Source organism: Ranitomeya imitator, chromosome 6 (assembly GCF_032444005.1).
Source record: "Ranitomeya imitator isolate aRanImi1 chromosome 6, aRanImi1.pri, whole genome shotgun sequence".
Lineage (NCBI taxonomy): Eukaryota > Metazoa > Chordata > Amphibia > Anura > Dendrobatidae > Ranitomeya > Ranitomeya imitator.
In genome coordinates, this window is record NC_091287.1 from 494,576,989 (window position 1) to 494,600,265 (window position 23,277).

Genomic DNA, 23,277 nt, shown 5'->3' on the forward strand with positions numbered 1-23,277 from the left:
TCTGTGTACACTATTTGATAATGATGTGCTTTCACAATTTTTTCCTCCTTATTAGACCTTTATGAAAACAGTGTTTATTTTTAAAGGGAACCTGTCACCCCGAAAATCGCGGGTGAGGTAAGCCCACCGGCATCAGGGGCTTATCTGCAGCATATGTGAACTTAGCCTTGCTGTTCATACCTCCTTAGCTGCAGGGTAACTTGCAGAAAATGTTCAAATTTACTGCGACGTCAACGTTGGGAAAATGAAGCTTTACACAGTGCCCACTATAAAGGGTTGCCTCAACATCATCATTCAGGACAAGTGCGCTCCAGGTTGACTGACAGTTTGGTCCAGCAGCATTGTTGCACCACTGGCCCAAATTGTGCACTCCCTGGAACTGTGAGCAGAGGCAGTATTGTCTTCACAGCACCGCAAAAGCCAGTGGTGCTGATAAAAACAGATCCAGCCAAATTCAGAATAACGCTAAACTCAATAGAAAAGAGCTTGTGAGTGAGCATGGAGCTGCTTGCCTGAGGTGGCCAGTAATCTAGGCAATGAACAGCAAATAATGAAATTAAAAATCTTTCAATTCTTCAGAACAGAGAGAATTTTTAAGAACAAGTGCTAAGTTGCTTGTTTTACTATTCACAGACATGTCGAGTCTTAGAGGTGCCATGAGAGGTGGTGAGTTCTCCTTCATTGGAAGTCTTCAAGCAGAGGCTGGACAGACATCTGTCTGAGATGGTTTAGTGAATCCTGCATTGAGTAGGAAGCTGGACAAGATGACCCTGGAGGTCCCTTCCAACCCTAACATTCTATGATTCTATGAAAAAGGAAATATTCCACTGTGGCTAATTCAACAGGTCATTAATATCAGACCGGTGGGGTTCCATTGCTCATCACCCCCATGATCTGATGTTATCAGCGCTTGTGGCAGATGGATGTAAACAGTATATGGACAACACCTCAACTCCATACACTCTCCAAATGAACATGAGCTGAGCTCCATTTTTAGACACTAAATGGTTTACAAATCAAGCTAGACACGTCACTCAAAGCAAGGATCACCAACCTACGACTTAGGACACATGCCACGAAGAGAGCAATCACTGGAGAAGGACATCATAGTCAGAAGAATAGAAGGAACAAGGGGAAGGAGACGACCAGCAGCTCAATGGTTTGACACTATCAAGATAACGGCAGAGAAGACCCTGGTAAGTCACCTTTGCTCAAGATCGAGCTAAAGACTATTAAAAAAAAGAGGGTGTACAAAGATGTGCTGTTCCATATACTGTTTACATATGGCTGCTGTAGGATAAATCGACAATATCAAAATAGTGCACAACACTTTTAAGTTTGATCTTCAACAGAATGTCTTGCCCCAATAAGACAATGAAATGGTGTAGGCAGTACTTATGTACCAAAGATAGATAGACCTCAATATGCAGAGACCTCATAAATGACATAGTGTAACATGTGTGCAATGTCAGCCTGGTGATGAGTCCTCGGCAAAGTCAATATCTTGTCCTCTGTCAGATCTGTTCAAGATGTACAAGACAAACTCTTAAATTCACTAAATCTGCTCAATTCGTAAATGACAGGGAACATTGCTTGCTTCCATGTACAGAACTTCTAGGGAAGAGAAGATGGGAGCTTTGTTCTTTGGACTGAATGTAATACTAAAGTGTTATCTCTTATATCAGATGCCCTTGAAACTCACAGTATCCTTGCTGGGAATAAGATGGTTTGTGGTAAAGTGATAAGAAAATAGCCATGTGAGACCCAAATGGAACAAACCCTCCTACAGGGTTCAGAAATGGATAAGGCAGAAGTCAGGATCTCACCTAATTCTAAAAGATGGCTAGACAGACAGATAGATAGATAGATAGATAGATAGATAGATAGATAGATAGATAGATAGATAGATAGATAGATAGATAGATAGATAGATAGATAGATAGCTATGAGATAGATAATAGATAGATGATAAATAGATGATAGATAATAGATAGACAGATAGACATGAGATAGATAGATAGATAATAGATAGACGATAGATAATAGATAGATAATAGATGATCGATAGACAATAGATATATAGATAGAAAATAGATATATAGACTATATAGATATGAGATAGATAAGATAGATGATAGATAGATGATAGAAAATAGATAGATAGATAATAGATAGATATGAGATAGATAACAGATAGATAAATCTATATATACTAGATGGTGGCCCGATTCTAATGCATCGGGCATTCTAGAATATGCATGGCCATGTAGTATATTGCCCAGCCACGTAGTATATTCCCAGTCACGTAGCCACGTAGTATATTGGCCATTTACATAGTATATTGCTGAGCCACGTAGTATACAGCACAGAGCCACGTAGTATATTGCCCAGCCACGTAGTATATGGCACAGCGACGTAGTATATTGCCCAGCCACGTAGTATACAGCACAGAGCCACGTAGTATATTGCCCAGCCACGTAGTATATGGCACAGCGACGTAGTATATTGCCCAGCCACGTAGTATACAGCACAGAGCCACGTAGTATATTGCCCAGCCTTGTAGTATACAGCACAGAGCCACGTAGGATATTGCACAGTGACGTACTCTATTCCCGAGCCAAGTATGTCACAGGTTCAAAAAATAAAAAATAAACATACTCACCTAACGATCCGAGGGCCCCTTGTAGTGGAACATACTCACCATTCTCATCGCTGCTCCTCTGCGTGCCGTCTCTCCGCCTGCTGGGATTCTGTGCAGATGGGCGCGCGGCTGCCGCCATCTTGTGTTCCCAGGATGCTTTGCAAAATTACCCATATAACGTAGCGGTCTCGCGAGACCGCTAGGTCTTATGGGTAATTTCGCAAAGCATCGGTGGCAAAGGAAGATGGCGGCGGACGGCAGCGGCTCAGCGGACAACGGAGGGTGAGTATAGCATTTTTTTTGTTTTTGTACTATTTGTAACATTACTTTCTTTTACTATTGATGCCGCATAGGCAGCATCAATAGTAAAAGGTTGGGGACACACAGGGTTAATAGCGGCAGTAACGGAATGCGTTACTGCCGACATTAACCCTGTGTTAGCGGTGACCGGAGGGGAGTATGGAGCATGCGGGAAGCGGAGCGCTGGGGACACAGTGCGGGGAGTGGAGCGCCGGGGACAGTGACTACGGGGAGCGGAGTTTCGGGGACACAGGGCGGGGAGCGGAGCGCCGGGGACACAGTGCGGGGAGTGGGCGCCAGCCACTGACTGCGGGGAGCGGAGTGCCGGGGACTGACTGCAGAGCGCTGGGGACAGTGACTGCGGGGAGCGGGCGCCGGCCAGTGACTGCAGGGAGTATGGAGTGGCCATTTTCTTCCAGACTGTGCCCGTCGCTGATTGGTCGTGGCTGTTTTGCGGCGACCAATCAGCGACTTGGATTTCCATGATAGACAGAGGCCAGGACCAATGAATATCCGTGACAGGACAGACAGACAGACGGAAGTACCCCTTAGACAATTATGTATATAGATAAAACTAAAAATCTCTAGTAGCCCGCTCTATACAAATCCACAGTTCTCGCCCGATTTGGGTGAAATTTGGCACGGCCCCCTCTCCACCCACAGGAGCAGAATACTGTGCACATTACATCTCGCTAGCGTCCCCCCGTCATGAAATTGGGGCCCCCGTAGTTCTGCCCTATACATATAATGGAGAAATGTTACGCGTCCCCTCATTGTGTTACTGCAGGGCACTGCGCCGAATCATAGGCTCCTCGATAAATCGGCAGACATGTCAGAATCACTATATACCTGTGTACACTGCAAACTAGAATCCAAATCCACTCCATATGTAGCTAACATGTGGTTTGGCGGCTGCCGATCAACTTCAAGTCCCAGAATGTCATGTCGGTCAAATCCGTGACAGCAGCAGAGCATTAAACATTTTATAGTTCTTCAGCGCCTGTGGACATTATCTGCAGCTGGTATCTAATATAGAGTCCCAGTAACACTTCTCAAAAGGGGTAAAGCGGAGAAACTAAGGTGTCACTTTCCATAAAGGAAAGCAAGAGCACAAAAAGGTTTGTGTGTCATTGTTACACTTTGTGGATTGTTGCAGTATTATAGCAGTTATGTTCTTCTACATAGGAGCAGTATTATAGTAGTTATAGTCTTGTAAATAATAACAATAATAATAGATATGAGATAGATAGACAATAGATGATAGATAGATAGATAGATAGATAGATAGATAGATAGATAGATAGATAGATAGATAGATAGATAGATAGATAGATATGAGATAGATATATAAATATATAAATAATAATAATAGATATGAGATAGATAGATGATAGATATATAGATAGATACAAAGTCGGAGTGGCCCACTGGAGAACTGGAGGATTCTCTGGTTGGCTCACCCAGGCACTTACACCTGCTGGCATATAGGGCCGGCAGCTGCCTAGGGCCCCCGCTGCTTCAGGGGCCCCCAGGCAGTAGCGTGTCGCTAACAGTAGCAAACCAGCTTCTATGGAGTCCTTGAGTCAGGGGGGCTCGCCCTGTGCCAGCGGAGCAGCAGCTGGAAACAGGAGCATGTCCCCGCTGCTAAAGAGAAATGAATATTCGTGCTTCCCCATGCCTCCATGGGCATGGTGGTAGGGGAGGAGGCAATGATGGTGGAATGGACAATGATAAAGGTAGTGGGGGAGAAAGCAATGATGGAGATGGTGGAAAGGGCAATGATAGGAGTGGTGGGTGAGAAGGCAATGATGGAGGTGGTGATGAGGATAATGATGGGGTGGAGGGGGAGAACAATGATGGAGGTGGGGGGCTGCATTATACCCTATGAAGGAGGCTGCATTATAACCTATGAGGGGGCTGCATTATACTATATGAGGTGGGCTGCATTATACTATATGAGGAGACTGTGTTATACTTAATGAGGGGGCTACATTATATTCTATGAGGGTGCTACCCCAACCCCTGCTACATAATTAAGACGTGTACTACCTTATATTATACTCTGATATTAGTGCATTTTACCAAACAATTGGTGGTCTTGTATTTATTCCTTATGAAGCTACATAGTGGGCCCCAAGAATGATTTTCCCTGGTGGGCCCAAGGTGCTCCAGTCCGACGTTGGATAGATAGATAATAGATAGATATGAGATAGAAATATATGATAGATAGGCTACTTCAGTCTTTCACATTATTGATTTTGCTCTTAGCAAAAACACTAAATGCTAACACTAATGAACCCTTTTAGCAGAGTTGTCTCTAGGTATGAACGTAGTCACTCGATTTCGATTAAGAGGGATTTTCAAATCTTACATATTAAAAGGTCACTACTGTTTCTATGACGTGATGGCCAATTCATAAACTAAAAAAATGCAAAAAATAATACTTTGAAAAACTATACCATATACACTAGCGCCAAAATATGTAAAATTTTAGCAGCTGCTGGTGATCTTACATGAGCCCTGTGAGTTCTTGCTATAATTTGTAAACAATGCTAGAGATGTAGACTAACACCGCGCTGACTATAAGTGCCAAGATGGAGCGGTGGTTAAAGTTAGGAAAACAAGAGCATGTCCACTCACATATATAAATTGATGATTGAACCCCCAAACATCGATAAATTAATTGTATATCTAGGTTGACTCAGATGTAGTAACTGTTGTTGCTCCTTCTATGAAGCTGATGGGTCTAAACCATGGAAATGGATAAAATCCAACTTAGTGATTGTGGTAGAGGAATATTAATAGCAGTGTCCAGGCTAAAGATGGATGTAACAAGCCAAAGTCTAGTGGGTAATCAGTATGAAGATTTCCTCCAAAGTCCTGTATGCCATGATTTTGGTTAGTAAATCGGGAGCATCGGGTAGCGTCTATGGAAACCACAACCACAGGCTTCATAGGACAAGTAACTAAGAGCTATACTAATGAGATCACATAGATCTTGTATACCCGGATTGATTCAGTTATCTATTCCTGTGTGATATAGTTATCACATTATATATATATAAATGAGTGAACAACATCTTGCTTACCTAACTTTGACCACCACTCCATCTTGGTGCTTATAGTCAGCGTGGTATTACTCTACTTCTTTAGCATTATTCACAAAAAGATAATAATTTACAATAAAAACTTCCATCCACTATGTATCTCCCTTCTGTTTAACTTGCTGCCCACTGCCTGTTGTCAAGAGTAATCCACCTCTATCAGCAGAAACATAGATGAATGACAGGTACCTGATCACTTGAAAAGAGTGGATGGCAAGTTGCAGAACATGAAAATTGGGACAGTTCCTTGACTTCTTATACAGGTATATGCACCAAAAGCTGTTTTTTTATGAAAAAACATTGTAGGGATGCTCTCAGATAGGCAGTAGGTAGCCTTCACACAGGCAATGTAGTTTGGTTCAAACATATGCAGTTTGATTGATTTCATAAAACTCAACCAAAAACAGCCTCTTCTGGGCACAAAGGTATAACAGCAAATAAACAGTTCATTTAGCAGGGCACATATGTCCGTGCAGGCTCATCTGAACAGATTACAGTACTTTCTCCCAGAGCAAACTTCGTACACAAAAGTGTTGGTATCCCCTTCAGCCCGAGCTCCAGCAGCTTCCAGAATCAAACAGAAGTGTTCATCTCCAGGTAGAGTTCACACTGAACAGGCTGCAACTTCCACATGGTTCTCTGCTGCTCCAACACCAAGACTGCTCAGCTTTCCTAGCTGACCCCTGCAATCTCCATTCAGAAAGAGACCCTGGCATGTCTCTCTCTCTCCCAACTATAGCTCACATTTTGCTGGTCACTCACCAGCAGCACACTCGATTCTGCTCAACATCCAGCAAACTGAAACACTTAGTGACCACATGCTCTGGTTCTTAGTCAAAGCTAATCAGGTAGATATAATCAAGGACTGCGGCGCTAGGTTTTAACCCAATCCTACCTGACTTTGCTACAATGGATACATTTTAAAGTATAACAGTCGTTTGAATTTTTTTCATAAATCAATAGTGTACATGAGAATAAGAAACTTTGAAATACATCTTATCATAGAAAATCTGCTTCTTTCGCCTCCTGAATCGATTGATAATTTTCAAAATTCTCAATTCACGGCTAAAACCTGTTTTCAATGAATACAGACTTTCCTATTACTGAGATAGGAGATGACAGTTGGTACTCATAAAGTCCTACGGAGAAGACAAGGGGGAAGGAGCAGGAGGAGCTAGAGACAGAGCTCCTCCCTTCTACCCCCTTTAGTCTACATAGAACCTTCTGGGCACCAACTGCCATCCCCTATTTCAGTAAGGTAACATTCCCCCTTCACAGCATACGGATTGTACCCATGAACTGAGAATTGTAAGAATGAATGATCAATCCAGGAGGAGAAAGAAGCGGATTTCTCTGAGAAGCTATATTACATAGTTGCTTATTTCCATGTGCACTATTGATGAATTAGGTAAAAAAAAACAGTTACTCTTTAAGCTTTAATGATATGGAAATACAAGGTCGAACTCTTTAGTTAGAACTTTCTTGGTATATGATTTGTTTGTAAGAATTTTATAAACTATAGATCTGCCCGAGCTCCTGCGGCAGATATTATCGAGTGACCTTGTTCCCAGGACAAACCTTTATTGCCAAATGCTGCATTGTATTTCATTGTGTTTCAACTTTTTACAAGAAAATGTCTTATTTAGCCGCCGACTCCAATAGAAGAAACTGCAAGATTTTCTAAAGCAAGTTTTATTGATCTTCTGTCACCGTAAAGTTTAAGATGGTGTACAAGCAAGCGAGACAGTGCAGCTTATTATAAACGCGTCTCATTATATCATGCTGGGACCCAACTGTCCTCAAACTCCTCCATCCACTCGGGTCATCACAGGAGAACCCAGTGTGATACAGGCACCTGTGCTAATGAAAGCACAGATACGAAATAGGGATCTCTCGGGAAGACGCATGCAGTCAGCACGATACCTCAGTAGCCACAGGAAGAGGACATATCGTAGAAGGTCTAAAACACAAAATAGGAGACTTCTGATCTCAGAAAATAGCATGAGGCTACGACAGCATACAAGACACAGGGAGAAGCATGAAAACGCCTCTAATAAGCGTGAAGGCAAAAGTATTCTGCTCCACTCAAGGTGCGACATAATTATAGGTTTGGCAGATCAAGTGCTAGGAATGAAAGGAGACTTGATCCAAAGAGTAAAAGACCAGATAAGTATCCCCCTCCTCCCACCCAAAAAAATAAGGAAAAGATTTGTAGTCTGATTGGAAGAAAATCCCCGGTCACATGCCAACCAAAACTCTGCTCCTACTGATACAACAGTAATGTCATCAGTATAACGATCAGTTCACAAATAGAGATACAATGTCGTCCTAAACGAAAACATCCAACATCTAAAATAAAAACACAAAGTACACACTTACTCACCATACCCCCTCCACCTCCGCTCCTCATCTATTGCCGCCCAGGTCGCTCACCATACCCCCTCCACCTCCGCTCCTCATCCAATGCCGCCCAGGTCGCTCACCATACCCCCTCCACCTCCGCTCCTCATCCAATGCCGCCCAGGTCGCTCACCATACCCCCTCCACCTCCGCTCCTCATCCAATGCCGCCCAAGTCGCTCACCGGTCTATAGGCTTCCTTCTTCCAGACATGTGCCGCCATGGGCAGCGACTGACTGCAGCAACAGAGATCCGTCTGGCCAGAACAGGATATACAGGCACCGGAACGGGGCAGCGTTACAGGAGGAGCGGTGGTGGAGCGCTAAAGCATACATTGTTTTATTATGTCACGACAAAATTTAGGTCTGGTCACATGGGCCACCAACAGCAGCCATTGTATGGACTGGGGAGCTGTGCAGTCTGTGAGGAACCAGAGAAGGAGGAGAACCTGTCATACCGATATTATCGTAAGTGCCACAAAAACACATCTGTTCAAATAAAGATATGTGGCCAACCCAGTTACTTCATTCTGCAGCCAGCAACAGTCAGTGTAAGCCCGGGGTCACACTAGACCGTAATAATCGCATTGCACTCGGACCAATGTTACCATATGGGGCAGCTCCCACCAGCCGACTTTTTGTCGGCTGTTTTCCTCGGTCCGAGACAATCGCAGCATGCTGCGATTGTCTCGGACCGAGGAAAATTCTCGGCTCACTCGCACCCATATAAGCCTATGGGTGCGAGTGAGACAGCGCACACCACTCGGATATCATCCGAGTGATGTGCGCTATAAGCGGACCCCAGCAATGGAGGAGATGGAGAAATTCATTTCTCCGCCTCCTCCGCAGCTGTGCTCCAATCCTCCCTGTGCGAGAGAATCGGAGCACAGACGCATGACACTCGGCTCCTGCTCTGCTGCGAGCAGGAGCCGAGGGTCATTAGCATATCGCATCCGATGATCTCGCATCAGATGCAATACGCTAGTGTGACCCCGGCCTAATGCAGAGGCTATAGGAGGCAAATGGTGGAACAATTTTAATCAAACCCAATTGCAAACATTTTTTCTTTAGCCCCAATTGCATGCATTTAAGTAAGAAAACAAATGTCCCCAAAGGCAGCCTCCATGAACACTGTATATGTTTTTCAACAGTTGTACAGAACTTCACTTATTTGAGCAGCGGCTCTTCCTACCGTAATTGGGGGAAGAAAGTTGTCATTATACTCAGTTTTGAACAGTTAAGAAAAAAAGAGATTTGGTCCTCCGATTACCCACCTCCTCCATACATCCATGGAAGGACATTTCCTAATATTCACTCTTTTCTCTTCAGATCTGTATTTTTTGTTTGTTTATATTACTCCATGGTAGATGGCGTCAGGAAGGAATATTTCCCTTAATATGGAGCTATTAGTGTCTGCCCCATGGGGTTCTTGACTTCTTCTGAATTGACCTGTTTGGCTATAGGTTGAACTCAATAGACTTAAAGTGGTTTTCCCATCTCTGAGATCCTATCCCGATATGTAGTAGGTGTAATAATAATAATATTAGCAAATACCTCTCATTAGAAATGTAGTATAGTTTTTAGTGATGAGCGAATACACTCGTTGCTCGAGATTTCCCGAGCATGCTCGGGGGTCCTCCGAGTATTTTTTAGTGCTCGGAAATTTAGTTTTCATCGCCGCAGCTGAATGCTTTACATCTGTTAGCCAGCATAAGTACATGTGGGGGTTACCTGGTTGCTAGGGAATCCCCACATGTATTTATGCTGGCTAACAGATGTAAAGCATTCAGCTGAGGCGATAAAAACTAAATCTCTGAGCACTAAAAAATACTCGGAGGACCCTCAAGCAGGAAATCTCGAGTAACGAGTGTATTTGCTCATCACTACTCATCACTAATAGTTTTCTGATTCGTGATGTCTCTTTCCTCATGTGCAGGTATTGCAGGACCTTAGGTATCCATGGTTACGACCACTGATATAGTGACAATTAGTTAGTTGCTAGTGGTCGTAACCATGGACACATAAGGTCCTGCAATGCTTACACCTACTACATATTGGCATAGGATATTGGAGATGGTTCGCTATGTCTCTTTCCGCAGGACCTTGCCTATCCATGATTACGACCACTGATAAAGTGACAGGTAATTATCTAGTTGCTAGTGGTCATAACTAGGCTTGAGCGAAACGGATCGGACAAATTCAAAAGTCGCCGACTTTTGGCAAAGTCGGGTTTCATGAAACCCGACCCGATCCTAGTGTGGAATCGGCCATGCGGTCGGCGATCTTCGCGCCAAAGTCGCGTTTTGTATGACGCGTTTGGCGCCATTTTTTCAGCCAATGATGGACCATGGGCAGAGTGATGACATAGGTGTTAGGGGCGTGGACACCTATCGCCATCTTCTCGCTTGTGCGCTGTAGCGATTTGCAATGTGTAACACCAGATTTTCTGTTCAGGGACGGGAAGAGAGAGAGAGAGGGAGAGAGAGAGATTTCCCATTGACTTTGCATTGGGTTTCGCGTTTCGGTCAATCCCCGACTTTTTGCCATAATCGGCCGATTTCACTCGACTCGACTTTTGAGATAGTCGGGTTTCGCGAAACCCGACTCGACCCTAAAAAAGTAAAAGTCGCTCAACCCTAGTCATATCCATCTATTCCCAAGGTCCTGCAATGCCTGCACATGAGGAAGAGACATACAGTTGTGCTCAAAACTTTACATACCCCGGCAGAATTTTTGCTTTCTTGGCCTTTTTTCAGAGAATATGAATGATAACACCAAAACTTTTTCTCCACTCATGGTTAGTGGTCGGGTGAAGCCATTTATTGTCAAACTACTGTGTTTTCTCTTTTTAAATGATAATGACAGCCCAAAACATCCAAATGACCCTGATCTAAGGTTCACATTCCCTGGTGATTTTGGCCTGATAACATGCACAGACGTTGACACAAATGGGTTTGCATGGCTGAAAAAAGGCCAAGAAAGCAAAGATTCTGCCGGTGTATGTAAACTTTCGAGCACAACTGTAGCGAATCAGAGAAACTATACTACATTTGCTAATATAATTATTATTATTACAGCTACTACATATTGGGATAGGATCTTGTAGATGGGAATAACCCTTTAAGTCTACCTTCAACCTTAAACACTATTAAACTATGGGCCCTATGTCCACACGGTGTCAGATGGGATTATCGCACAAAGGCGAGGCGACTTATCGCTCGGAATGAGAATCCCCAAACATGGCAGCCTGCTAGATCAGAAGGACACGTGATGGTAGCCTTCCAAATTAATATTGAATTAATGGAAACTATTCTTACATATAGCATAAAAAGGAGAAGACTATGCATAGACCTCATGCACATGATAGATCTGTGTGCACAGTGCCTGTATTGCGCCACTATGTCTCCATATTATGTAATGCTGCCATATGGAGCTGCTGTACGCTCCTGTATTACAGAGATTTTCTTCCACAAAAAGAAGACAATCAGTGGTGTGCCTACAATGAAGACAGACCACACGGATCTTATGGGGCCAAAATGGCATTGAAACATGGCTCCTATTCTTTCCCCAACGACTCTGTATGAATCAGAGGTCTGTGGTTGTAAGACCCCAAACGCTGTGAATATGTATCTCAGGGGTTGTGCAGAACTGTAAATGTAGCTGTCGGATATTTTATATATCAGATATTATATCAAACCGAGGAGTTAAAGTTGCATCCAAAATTTTCTTATCAGGCAAAAAATAAACCCTTTTCTGCACAGAAGATGAGACGGCAGAGTGCGAGATCCGACTTTTGTATTCCTTGCTCGCCTACTCACATACCTGCTCCGGATATTTGCTCCCAACAATTTCTGCCACTGTGTTGAATGAATCGGCGTCTGGATGCTGGACGGCTCCCATATTGAGACTGACAACAATTCTAACACGGCGGGCGGCCAGGCGGGCCATGAGTTCAGCATCTTCAATTGTAATGCAGGCGGTGGGGATCTTCGGGACACCGCTCTCATAATCCTGCCATCCTGTGTGCGGGCTGCAAGAGAAATAGTCGTCTGCTCATCTGCATCAATTTAACAACCACATGATATACAGTATATAATATTACAAGCTACAGGTACTACTGTTACAGGGTATGGGAAGTAGATTCTGTGATAGGCTGTTAATCCAGAAAACCAGAAATGATGGAGTCTGGAAGGAATTTTTCCCTGAAAGGGAATCTGCCACTAGATTTTTGCCATCTACACTGAGAACAGCATAAAGTAAAGACAGAGACCCTGATTCCAGTGTAGCATCATAGAATATTAGTGTTAGAAGGGGCCTCCAGGGTCATCGTGTCCATCCCCCTGCTCAATGCAGGATTCACTAAACCATCTCAGCCAGATATCTGTCCAGCCTCAGCTGAAGATTTCCATTGATGTGCCTCTTAATGGGCTGTAATTAGTGTAGTTCTGATATAATCAATGTTTTATCAGCAGGAGATTATCACTAGAGGACTATTAAACCTACTGCCATGTAGTCCTCCATATTCATGAGCTCTGTATAACCCCGCCCCCACCACTGATTGGCAGCTTTCTGCGTACACTGTTGTGAATTCTGTGGCTGAATTCACTCCTGTGGTCACAAGTGGTACTGCAGCTTCTGAGCTTCCTCCCTCAGGTGTTCTGGTGAGCTCGTTAACTGCTTCATTACTTAACTCCGCCTGATGCTGCTATCCTTGCTCCTTGTCAGTGTTTCAGTGTTGGATCTGAGCTTCTCCTGATTGTTCCTGTGACCTGCTGCTCTGTATAGCTAAGTGCCTTTTGCTTTTTTGTTGCTTTTTTTCTGTCCAGCTTGTCTTTTGTTTTGCTGGAAGCTCTGAGACGCAAAGGGTGTACCGCCGTGCCGTTAGTTCGGCATGGTGGGTTTTTTTTGCCCCCTTTGCGTGGTTTTGCTTTAGGGTTTTTTGTAGACTGCAAAGTTCGCTTTACTGTCCTCGCTCTGTCCTAGAATATCGGGCCCCACTTTGCTGAATCTATTTCATCCCTACGTTTTGTCTTTTCATCTTACTCACAGTCATTATATGTGGGGGGCTGCCTTTTCCTTTGGGGAATTTCTCTGGGGCAAGTCAGGCCTATTTTTCTATCTTCAGGCTAGCTAGTTTCTTAGGCTGTGCCGAGTTGCCTAGGTAGTTGTTAGGCGCAATCCACAGCCGCTTTTAGTTGTGTTTAGGATAGGATCAGGTGTGCAGTCTACAGAGTTTCCACGTCTCAGAGCTCGTTCTTGTATTTTTGGGTATTTGTCAGATCACTGTGTGCGCTCTGATCGCTAAGCACACTGTGTCTCTGGATTGCCTTCATAACACCTGTCATTAGCAAACATAACAGTACACTGCACATAGGCTGAAAGCAGCCAATCAGTTATGGGGGCGGGATTATATAGAGCTCAGCATTATAGAGCAGTGTTTTTCAACCAGTGTGCCGTGGCACACTAGTGTGCCGCGACACATGGTCGGGTGTGCCGCGGGGAACGGGAGTCAGCTGTTCTGTGCCGACTGTCAAGCTGACAGCCGGCACAGAGAAGCTGCAGCGCGCCGGCTCCCGGAGATCAATTGTACTCGCAGACATCTACCAGCTGCGAGTACAATTGAGGCTCTGACCGCTGGGTCAGAGCGACGCCAGCAGCGTGATCAAGTCATGTGATCACGCTGCCGACGTCACTATCCGGCGCGCAGGGGACAGAAGACACTTGGTGGTAAGTGCTCCTGTGCTGTGGAGCTGAAGACACCGAAGATTCAGCGTGGGGTGGGTTTATGGGGAGTTTGTGGGGGGATTTATTAAGTGTGTGGGGGGATTTATTAAGTGTGTGGGAGGATTTATTAAGTGTGTGGGGGGATTTATTAAGTGTGTGGGGGGATTTATTCAGTGTGTGGGGGGATTTATTCAGTGTGTGGGGGGGATTTATTAAGTGTGTGGGGGATTTATTCAGTGTGTGGGGGGGATTTATTCAGTGTGTGGGGGGGATTTATTCAGTGTGTGGGGGGATTTATTCAGTGTGTGGGGGGGATTTATTCAGTGTGTGGGGGGATTTATTCAGTGTGTGGGGGGATTTATTAAGTGTGTGGGGGGATTTATTAAGTGTGTGGGGGGATTTATTAAGTGTGTGGGGGAATTTATTAAGTGTGTGGGGGGATTTATTAAGTGTGTGGGGGATTTATTCAGTGTGGGGGGGGGATTTATTCAGTGTGTGGGGGGGATTTATTCAGTGTGTGGGGGGGATTTATTCAGTGTGTGGGGGGATTTATTCAGTGTGTGGGGGGGATTTATTCAGTGTGTGGGGGGATTTATTCAGTGTGTGGGGGGATTTATTAAGTGTGTGGGGGATTTATTCAGTGTGGGGGGGGATTTATTCAGTGTGTGGGGGGATTTATTCAGTGTCTGGGGGGGATTTATTCAGTGTGTGGGGGGGATTTATTCAGTGTGTGGGGGGATTTATTCAGTGTGTGGGGGGGATTTATTCAGTGTGGGGGGGGATTTATTCAGTGTGTGGGGGGATTTATTCAGTGTGTGGGGGGATTTATTCAGTGTGTGGGGGGGATTTATTCAGTGTGTGGGGGGATTTATTCAGTGTGTGGGGGGATTTATTCAGTGTGTGGGGGGATTTATTCAGTGTGTGGGGGGATTTATTAAGTGTGTGGGGGGATTTAGTAAGTGTGGGGAGGGGATTTATTCAGTGTGTGGGGGGATTTATTCAGTGTGGGGGGGGATTTATTCAGTGTGTGGGGGGGATTTATTCAGTGTGGGGGGGGGATTTATTCAGTGTATGGGGGGATTTATTCAGTGTGTGAGGGGGATTTATTCAGTGTGTGGGGGGATTTATTCAGTGTGTGGGGGGATTTATTCAGTGTGTGGGGGGGATTTATTCAGTGTGTGGGGGGGATTTATTCAGTGTGTGGGGGGATTTATTCAGTGTGTGGGGGGGATTTATTCAGTGTGTGGGGGGATTTATTCAGTGTGTGGGGGGATTTATTCAGTGTGTGGGGGGGATTTATTCAGTGTGTGGGGGGATTTATTCAGTGTGTGGGGGGGATTTATTCAGTGTGTGGGGGGGATTTATTCAGTGTGTGTGGGGGGGATTTATTCAGTGTGTGGGGGGATTTATTCAGTGTGTGGGGGGGATTTATTCAGTGTGTGGGGGGATTTATTCAGTGTGTGGGGGGATTTATTCAGTGTGTGGGGGGGATTTATTCAGTGTGTGGGGGGATTTATTCAGTGTGTGGGGGGGATTTATTCAGTGTGTGGGGGGGATTTATTCAGTGTGTGTGGGGGGGATTTATTCAGTGTGTGGGGGGATTTATTCAGTGTGGGGGGGGATTTATTCAGTGTGTGGGGGGGATTTATTCAGTGTGTACGTGGGGGGGGGCTGGAATTTATTTAGCATGTGTGGGGCAGGGTGCATTTATTCTGTGTGGAAGGGGATGGATTTATTCTATCGGAAGGGGAGTGGATATATTCTGTGGGGGTGAGTGGGGAGATGGGGGTGGACACAGTAGCGAGGGGAAAAATGTGTGCTGACAGTACTGGGAGCAACGGTGATGGGATGTGTGAGGACAGTATGGGGAGTCGGGGGAATGTGTGAGGGGGGAATGTGTGAGGAGGAAATATGGAGAGAGCAAAGGGGTATGTTAGCAGGGGGGGATGTCCAGGAGGAGGCTATTAGAAATGTGTGCAGACAGTATGGGGGGATGAAAGTGTGAGTGGACACATAATAGATACTGAGTAGTGTGAGGGTAACAGCCAGGAGGAGACAGTATGCCAAGTAGGAGGAGTGTAATGAAGGGGCACAGTAGAGAGACTGGGCTCTCTATGAGGGACACCGTATGAGAAGGCAGTGTGAAGTATAGAAAAGAGAGTGAGGGTAGTGTGGATGGCATGTACCATAAGAGGGACAGTGAGGGTCATATTATGTGCTGGGAATAAAGTGAGGGGCAATTATTTACTCAGGGGCTCAGCCTAGGGCAGATATTGTTATTCCGGAGCATTATAATAACACTGCTATCTTTAAGGGTGTTGTGTCGGGATGTGCTGCAGAAGACAGGAGAAGATGGAAGTCTGCAGAAACGAGCTCTGCCGGTGGATGAGAAGAGTCATCATGGCATCTGGACAAGGTGAAGATGAAAAGAAAGAGGCGACTCCACAAACAACGTCATCTATCAGGTACCTGGATGTAAATGTGGTTTTTTTGTGATACTAATTCTCATTTTTATTTGTTAGGAACATTAAAGGGGATGTCCAAGGTTGTGATGAGTCTGCAGTCATACTATGTGACTGCAGACTTCTGAATTCTCACAGTGCACACTGCTATCATAATTCTCTGATGTTGGTGATTTACATACATGCGGTCACGTGCTGACTAGACATGTGTGGCCTCATTCAATGAAAATGAATTGACTGAGGCCGGACACGTCTAGTTAGAATGTGGCCAGAAGTATCCAAATCACATACTTGTGCTGTCATGACCGTCCACTCTGGCCACCGGCAAGGGAGAATCCTGAAAGTGTGCAGTGCTTGCGCTGTGAGAATTCAGAAGCCTGCAGTCACATAGAATGACTGCAGACTTTCATCTCAAACCTGGACGCACCATTTTGTGCCATTTTGGTTGGTGGTGTGCCTCGGGATTTTTTAAGTATAAAAAGTGTGCCGCGGCTCAAAAAAGGTTGAAAATCACTGTTATAGAGCACTGCTAGATCTGCAGCAGATAAAAGAGGGATTTTATCAAAATGATATCAAGCCGCCCAATAAGTGACACATCACTGGAATCAGGGTCACTGCCCCGATATTATGTTGTTCTTAGATGGGATAGCAAAAACCGGGTGACAGATTTCCTCTAAGATGAGGCAATTAGCATCTGCCTCATGGGGCTTTTGCCTTCCTCTGGATGTGACATGTTAGGCTATAGGTTGAAATTGATGGACTTGAGCTATCAAACTATGAATAACAATACAACAGCAACACAATACAACTTCTACAATCCATCATCAAACATTCCGAAAATGATGACACACTGGCAATTGCTTCTGTTCTAGAACGGCAAGAAATAATCCGGAATCTTACACACTCCCAAAAGAAAATAAAGGGGGAATAACCAATTTTGGAAATGATATGGAATTAAGACACCTTATTTTTAAGTGTAAAGAATGGGTGAAAGCTGTAAATGGAAACAGAAAGAAAGATGAGACTGTAGAGTGACCCCAGGAGCAGCGAAAGGGACTTGTCCTCCTGTTATCACCCCTTTTAAAAATGAAGGGGGATATTTTGGATGTTCTCTCCTCTTACTCCTCTCCTTCTCTACGTTTTGTAATATTGTTCATCTTTTCAGAAAACTGTATAATCTCCCAAGATCTATAATTTAATAATGGACTAAAGGGCTTTTAAAGTAAAAGTAATAAAACGAGATATTATCACAAAGTAACTCTTGTATAATGAGTCATATATACATAATATTAAGGCAGGAAATCATCCTAAATAGGAAAAAAAATAAATATATAATGTAACGTAACAGGACAAACATCTATAGTCCTTTCTACATTTCCGAGTGACTCCATTAAGGAGACAAGAAAGAAATCAGCATAACAGCGTTCATCCATAAGGACGTGAATCCTCACAAGATGAGCCGAGTTAAAAAAAAAACAGAGCAGGCAATTTGTGAATTGATATTTAGTAAGCTAATTGAAGGCAGGCATTACTCTGGGAAAATTTCATTATAAAACAGTTTACTGTAGAAGAATCCTGACTGAGCTAATAGATGCAATGTGTTCCTGCAAAATAATATCCCATTAAAGGAAAATTAATTGAAAAATTGTCAAGTTACAGAACATCACCAAACTACTTTCCCGTGCAGAGACTGTCTGACTTATACTTGGTGCATGTGATAGATTTAACCCTGACAAGGACAGTTTTCACATTTTTGACAAACTAAAAATAACCTATCATTTTTAAAAATCGTATTAGACCGCCATACCCATATATTTTCTGAAAAGTAGACACCTGGCACTTTTCCAAGACGTTCAATGCCGGATCAAATAATGTAAGGAGAAAGAAGTTCTATTATGTGTATTTTTAAGCTAAACATCAGTGAATCGCAGGAAGGGGATCATAACTGAACATATCAGATCCTGGCAGTCCACCCCATCAACTGTGAATATTGGACAGAGCTGCACTGCTCTGAAGAATAGGAGTTAATACTCAGTACCTTGCAGTGACTGTCGGCAGAGCAAATAGCAGAAGATGGGTAAGGGTATAGAGTGTCGGATTTGCTATTGAAGACTTATTCAAATATTACTATTTATTAGCCATGTAATAAGATGTCCCTGTACATTATGCATCCCAGCAAAAGAAGAGGACATAGCTGCTTCTACATGGTTAATCTGAGTCTTCCATTAGATATACTCATAGCCCAAAAGAAGAGGACATAGCTGCTTCTACATGGTTAATCTGAGTCTTCCACTAGATATACTCATAGCCCAAAAGAAGAGAACATAGCTGCTTCTACATGGTTAATCTGAGTCTTCCACTAGATATACTCATAGCCCAAAGGAAGAGGACATAGCTACTTCTACATAGTTAATCTGAGTCTTCCACTAGATATACTCATAGCCCAAAAGAAGAGGACATAGCTGCTTCTACATGGTTAATCTGAGTCTTCTACTAGATATACTCATAACCCAAAAGAAGAGGACATAGCTGCTTCTACATGGTTATTCTGAGTCTTCAGCTAGATATACTCATAGCCCAAAGGAAGAGGACATAGCTGCTTCTACATGGGTAATCTGAGTCTTCCACTAGATATACTCATAGCCCAAAAGAAGAGGACATATGTTGTGAATTCTGCTCCTGGGCTCCCTCCGGTGGTTGTAAGTGGCACTTTTGTGAGTTCTGCTCTTGGGCTCCCTCTTGTGGTTTCAAGTGGTATGGCTGCTCCTTGGAGTTAGCTGTATTCAGCTGCTTCCACTTATCGTCTCCTCTCTCGCCTATTTAAGCCTGGCTGTTCCTTCAGCAAGTGCCACTTGTAAATGGTTCCTGGTTGGATTCACATCTCTTTGGAGTTCCCTGTTATCCTGACCAGTTCAGCAAAGCTAAGTTTTTGCTTACTTTTTCTGTCCATAGTTTGTGGACTTATCCATTCTGTGCTTTCTTTGTTTGTCCAGCATTTTCAGTTTGAATTGTTTTCTGTCTTGCTGGAAGCTCTGGGAAGCAGAGTGACCCTCCACACCTTTAGTCAGGTGTGGAGATTTTTTGTTTACTCTGCGTTGATTTTTGTAGTGTTTTATACTGACCGCACAATGTTCCATCCTGTCCTATCTATCAAGCTAGACTGGCCTCCTGTGCTCATCCTGGTTTCATTCTGTGTATGTCTTTTTCCTCTCCACTCACAGTCATTATTTGTGGGGGGCTAATCTATCCTTTGGGGATTTTCTCTGAGGCAAGATAGTTTTCCTGCTTCTGTCTTCAGGGGTAGTTAGCTCTTAGGCTGTGACGAGATGCATAGGGAGAGTTAGGAGCATTCCACGGCTGCTTCTAGTGTTGTGTTGAGCTTAGGGTCTCCGGTCAGTACAGTTACCACTTCCCTCAGAGCTCGTTCCATGTTGCTCCTAGACCACGGCATCATAACAGTACAAGTGGCCAAAAATGAATTAATTGCATCTCAAAAGAAGGAAAAGAAAGTTCTGAACCATTTTTTTTTTCTGTGCTCTTGTTGGTCTTTTTTTTTCCTCTTGATATCTGGGTGGTTCAGGATATATGCTTTGGCATGGATGTTCAAGGTTTGTTTTCTCGTGTGGATCAACTTCCTGCAAGAGTACAGAGCATCCAGGACTATGTTGTCCAGACTCCGGCTTTAGAGCCTAGAATTCCTACTCCTGATTTGTTTTTTGGGGACAGATCCAAGTTTTTGAACTTTAAAAATAACTGCAGACTGTTTTTTGCTTTGAAACCCCGTTCTTCTGGTGATCCAATTCAACAGGTAAAAATCATCATATCCTTGCTGCGTGGTGACCCTCAAGACTGGGCTTTTTCTCTTGAAGCGGGGGATCCCGCTTGAATGTTGATGCATTTTTTCAAGCGCTCGGATTATTGTACGACGAACCTAATTCTGTGGATCATGCAGAAAAGACCCTGTTAGCCCTGTGTCAAGGTCAGGAAGAGGCAGAGTTATACTGCCAGAAATTTAGAAAATGGTCTGTGCTCACTAAATGGAATGAAGAGGCTCTGGCTGCTATTTTCAGAAAGGGTCTTTCTGAAGCCCTTAAAGATGTTATGGTGGGCTTTCCTACGCCTGCCGGTTTGAGCGAATCTATGTCTCTAGCCATTCAGATCGATCGGCGTCTGCGCGAGCGCAAAGCTGTGCACCATATGGCAGTATCCTCTGAGCAAAGTCCTGAACCTATGCAATGTGATAGGATTTTGACTAGAATAGAACGGCAGGAACTCAGACGTCAGAATAGGCTGTGTTTCTACTGTGGTGATTCTGCTCATGTTATCTCTGATTGCCCTAAGCGTACTAAGAGAGTCGCTAGGTCTGTTACCATTAGTACTATACAGCCTAAATTTCTCTTATCTGTAACCCTGATTTGCTCATTGTCGTCCTTTTCTGTCATGGCTTTTGTGGATTCAGGTGCTGCCCTGAACTTAATGGACTTAGAATTCGCCAGGCGCTGTGGTTTTTCCTTACAGCCTTTGCAAAGCCCTATTCCCTTGAGGGGTATTGATGCTACACCCCTGGCCAAGAATAAACCTCAGTACTGGACACAGATGACTATGTACATGGCTCCAGCACATCAGGAAGATTGCCGTTTTCTGGTGTTGCATAACCTGCATGATGTTGTTGTACTAGGTTTCCCATGGTTACAGGAACATAATCCGGTGCTGGATTGGAAAACTATGTCGGTGACTAGTTGGGGTTGTCAAGGGGTACATAGTGACGTTACTTTGATGTCAATTTCCTCTTCCCCCTCTCCTGAGGTTCCTGAGTTTTTGTCAGATTTCCTGGATGTATTTGATGAGCCCAAGTCCAGTTCCCTTCCTCCTCATAGGGACTGTGATTGTGCTATTAACTTGATTCCTGGTTGCAAGTTCCCTAAGGGCCGGCTTTTCAATCTGTCTGTGCCGAAGCATGCCGCCATGCGGAGTTATGTTAAGGAGTCTTTGGAGAAGGGGCATATTCGGCCCTCTTCGTCACCTTTGGGAGCGGGTTTCTTTTTTGTTGCTAAGAAGGATGGCTCCTTGAGACACTGTATTGATTATCGTCTTCTTAATAAAATCATAGTCAAATTCCAATACCCCTTGCCCTTGCTTACGGATTTGTTTGCTCAGATTAAGGGGGCTAGGTGGTTTACTAAGATTGACCTCCGAGGGGCATATAATCTTGTTCGTATTAAACAGGGTGACGAATGGAAAACTGCATTTAATATGCCCGAAGGCCATTTTGAATATCTTGTGATGCCATTTGGGCTTTCTAATGCTCCACCTGTGTTCCAGTCTTTCATGCATGATATTTTCCGCAATTATCTTGATAAATTTATGGTCGTATATTTGGATGATATTTTGATTTTTTCCGATGATTGGGAGTCTCATGTGAAGCAGGTCAGGATGGTGTTCCAGATCCTTCGTGATAATGCTTTATTTGTGAAGGGGTCTAAGTGCCTATTCGGAGTTCAGAAGGTCTCTTTTTTGGGTTTTATTTTTTCTCCCTCGTCTATAGAAATGGATCCTGTTAAGGTCCAAGCTATTCATGACTGGATCAAACCCACATCTGTGAAGGGCCTTCAAAAATTTTTGGGCTTTGCTAATTTTTATCGCCGTTTCATTGCCAACTTTTTTAGTGTGGTTAAGCCCCTTACTGATTTGACAAAGAAAGGCGCTGATGTAACGAATTGGTCCTCAGAGCTGTTGAGGCCTTTCAGGAGCTTAAACGCCGATTTACTTCTGCCCCTGTGTTGCGTCAGCCGGATGTTTCTCTTCCTTTTCAGGTTGAGGTCGACGCTTCTGAGATTGGGGCAGGGGCTGTTTTGTCTCAGAGGGAATCTGAAAGTTCTTTGATGAAACCGTGTGCTTTTTTTTCCAGAAAGTTTTCGCCTGCGGAACGCAATTATGATGTCGGCAATCGGGAGTTGTTGGCTATGAAGTGGGCGTTTGAGGAGTGGCGACATTGGCTTGAGGGTGCTAAACACCGCGTTGTGGTCCTGACCGATCATAAGAATCTGATTTACCTCGAGTCGGCCAAGCGGCTGAATCCTAGACAGGCTCGATGGTCCCTGTTTTTCTCCCGTTTTGATTTTGTGGTCTCGTATCTTCCGGGATCTAAGAATGTTAAGGCTGATGCCCTCTTTAGGAGTTTTTCGCCTGATTCTCCTGGAGTCCTTGAGCCGGTTGGCATTCTTAAGGAGGGGGTGATTCTTTCTGCTATCTCCCCTGATTTGCGGCGGGTGCTTCAGGAATTTCAGGCTGATAGGCCTGACCGCTGTCCAGTGGGGAAGCTGTTCGTTCCTGATAGATGGACAAGTAAGGTTATTTCTGAGGTTCATTGTTCAGTGTTGGCTGGTCATCCTGGGATTTTTGGTACCAGAGATTTGGTTGGTAGGTCCTTTTGGTGGCCTTCCTTGTCGCGCGATGTGCGTGCTTTTGTGCAGTCCTGTGGGACTTGCGCCCAGGCCAAGCCTTGCTGTTCCCGCGCTAGTGGGTTGCTTTTGCCTTTGCCGCTCCCTGAGAGGCCCTGGACGCATATTTCCATGGATTTTATTTCGGATCTTCCTGTTTCCCAGAAGATGTCTGTTATCTGGGTTGTTTGTGACCGGTTCTCTAAAA

General features: G+C 44.2%; 1 protein-coding gene across 3 annotated transcripts in view; it reads right to left on the reverse strand.

Annotated features, from left to right (window-relative positions):
• Positions 1-23,277, reverse strand: part of CPQ (carboxypeptidase Q) — a 649,160-nt gene that overhangs the window by 334,069 nt on the left and 291,814 nt on the right. For all 3 annotated transcript variants that reach the window (XM_069731668.1, XM_069731670.1, XM_069731669.1), the window contains exon 4: positions 12,266-12,473. In XM_069731668.1, the coding sequence (XP_069587769.1) occupies positions 12,266-12,473 (208 nt within the window). The remainder of the gene's footprint in view (positions 1-12,265; positions 12,474-23,277) is intronic.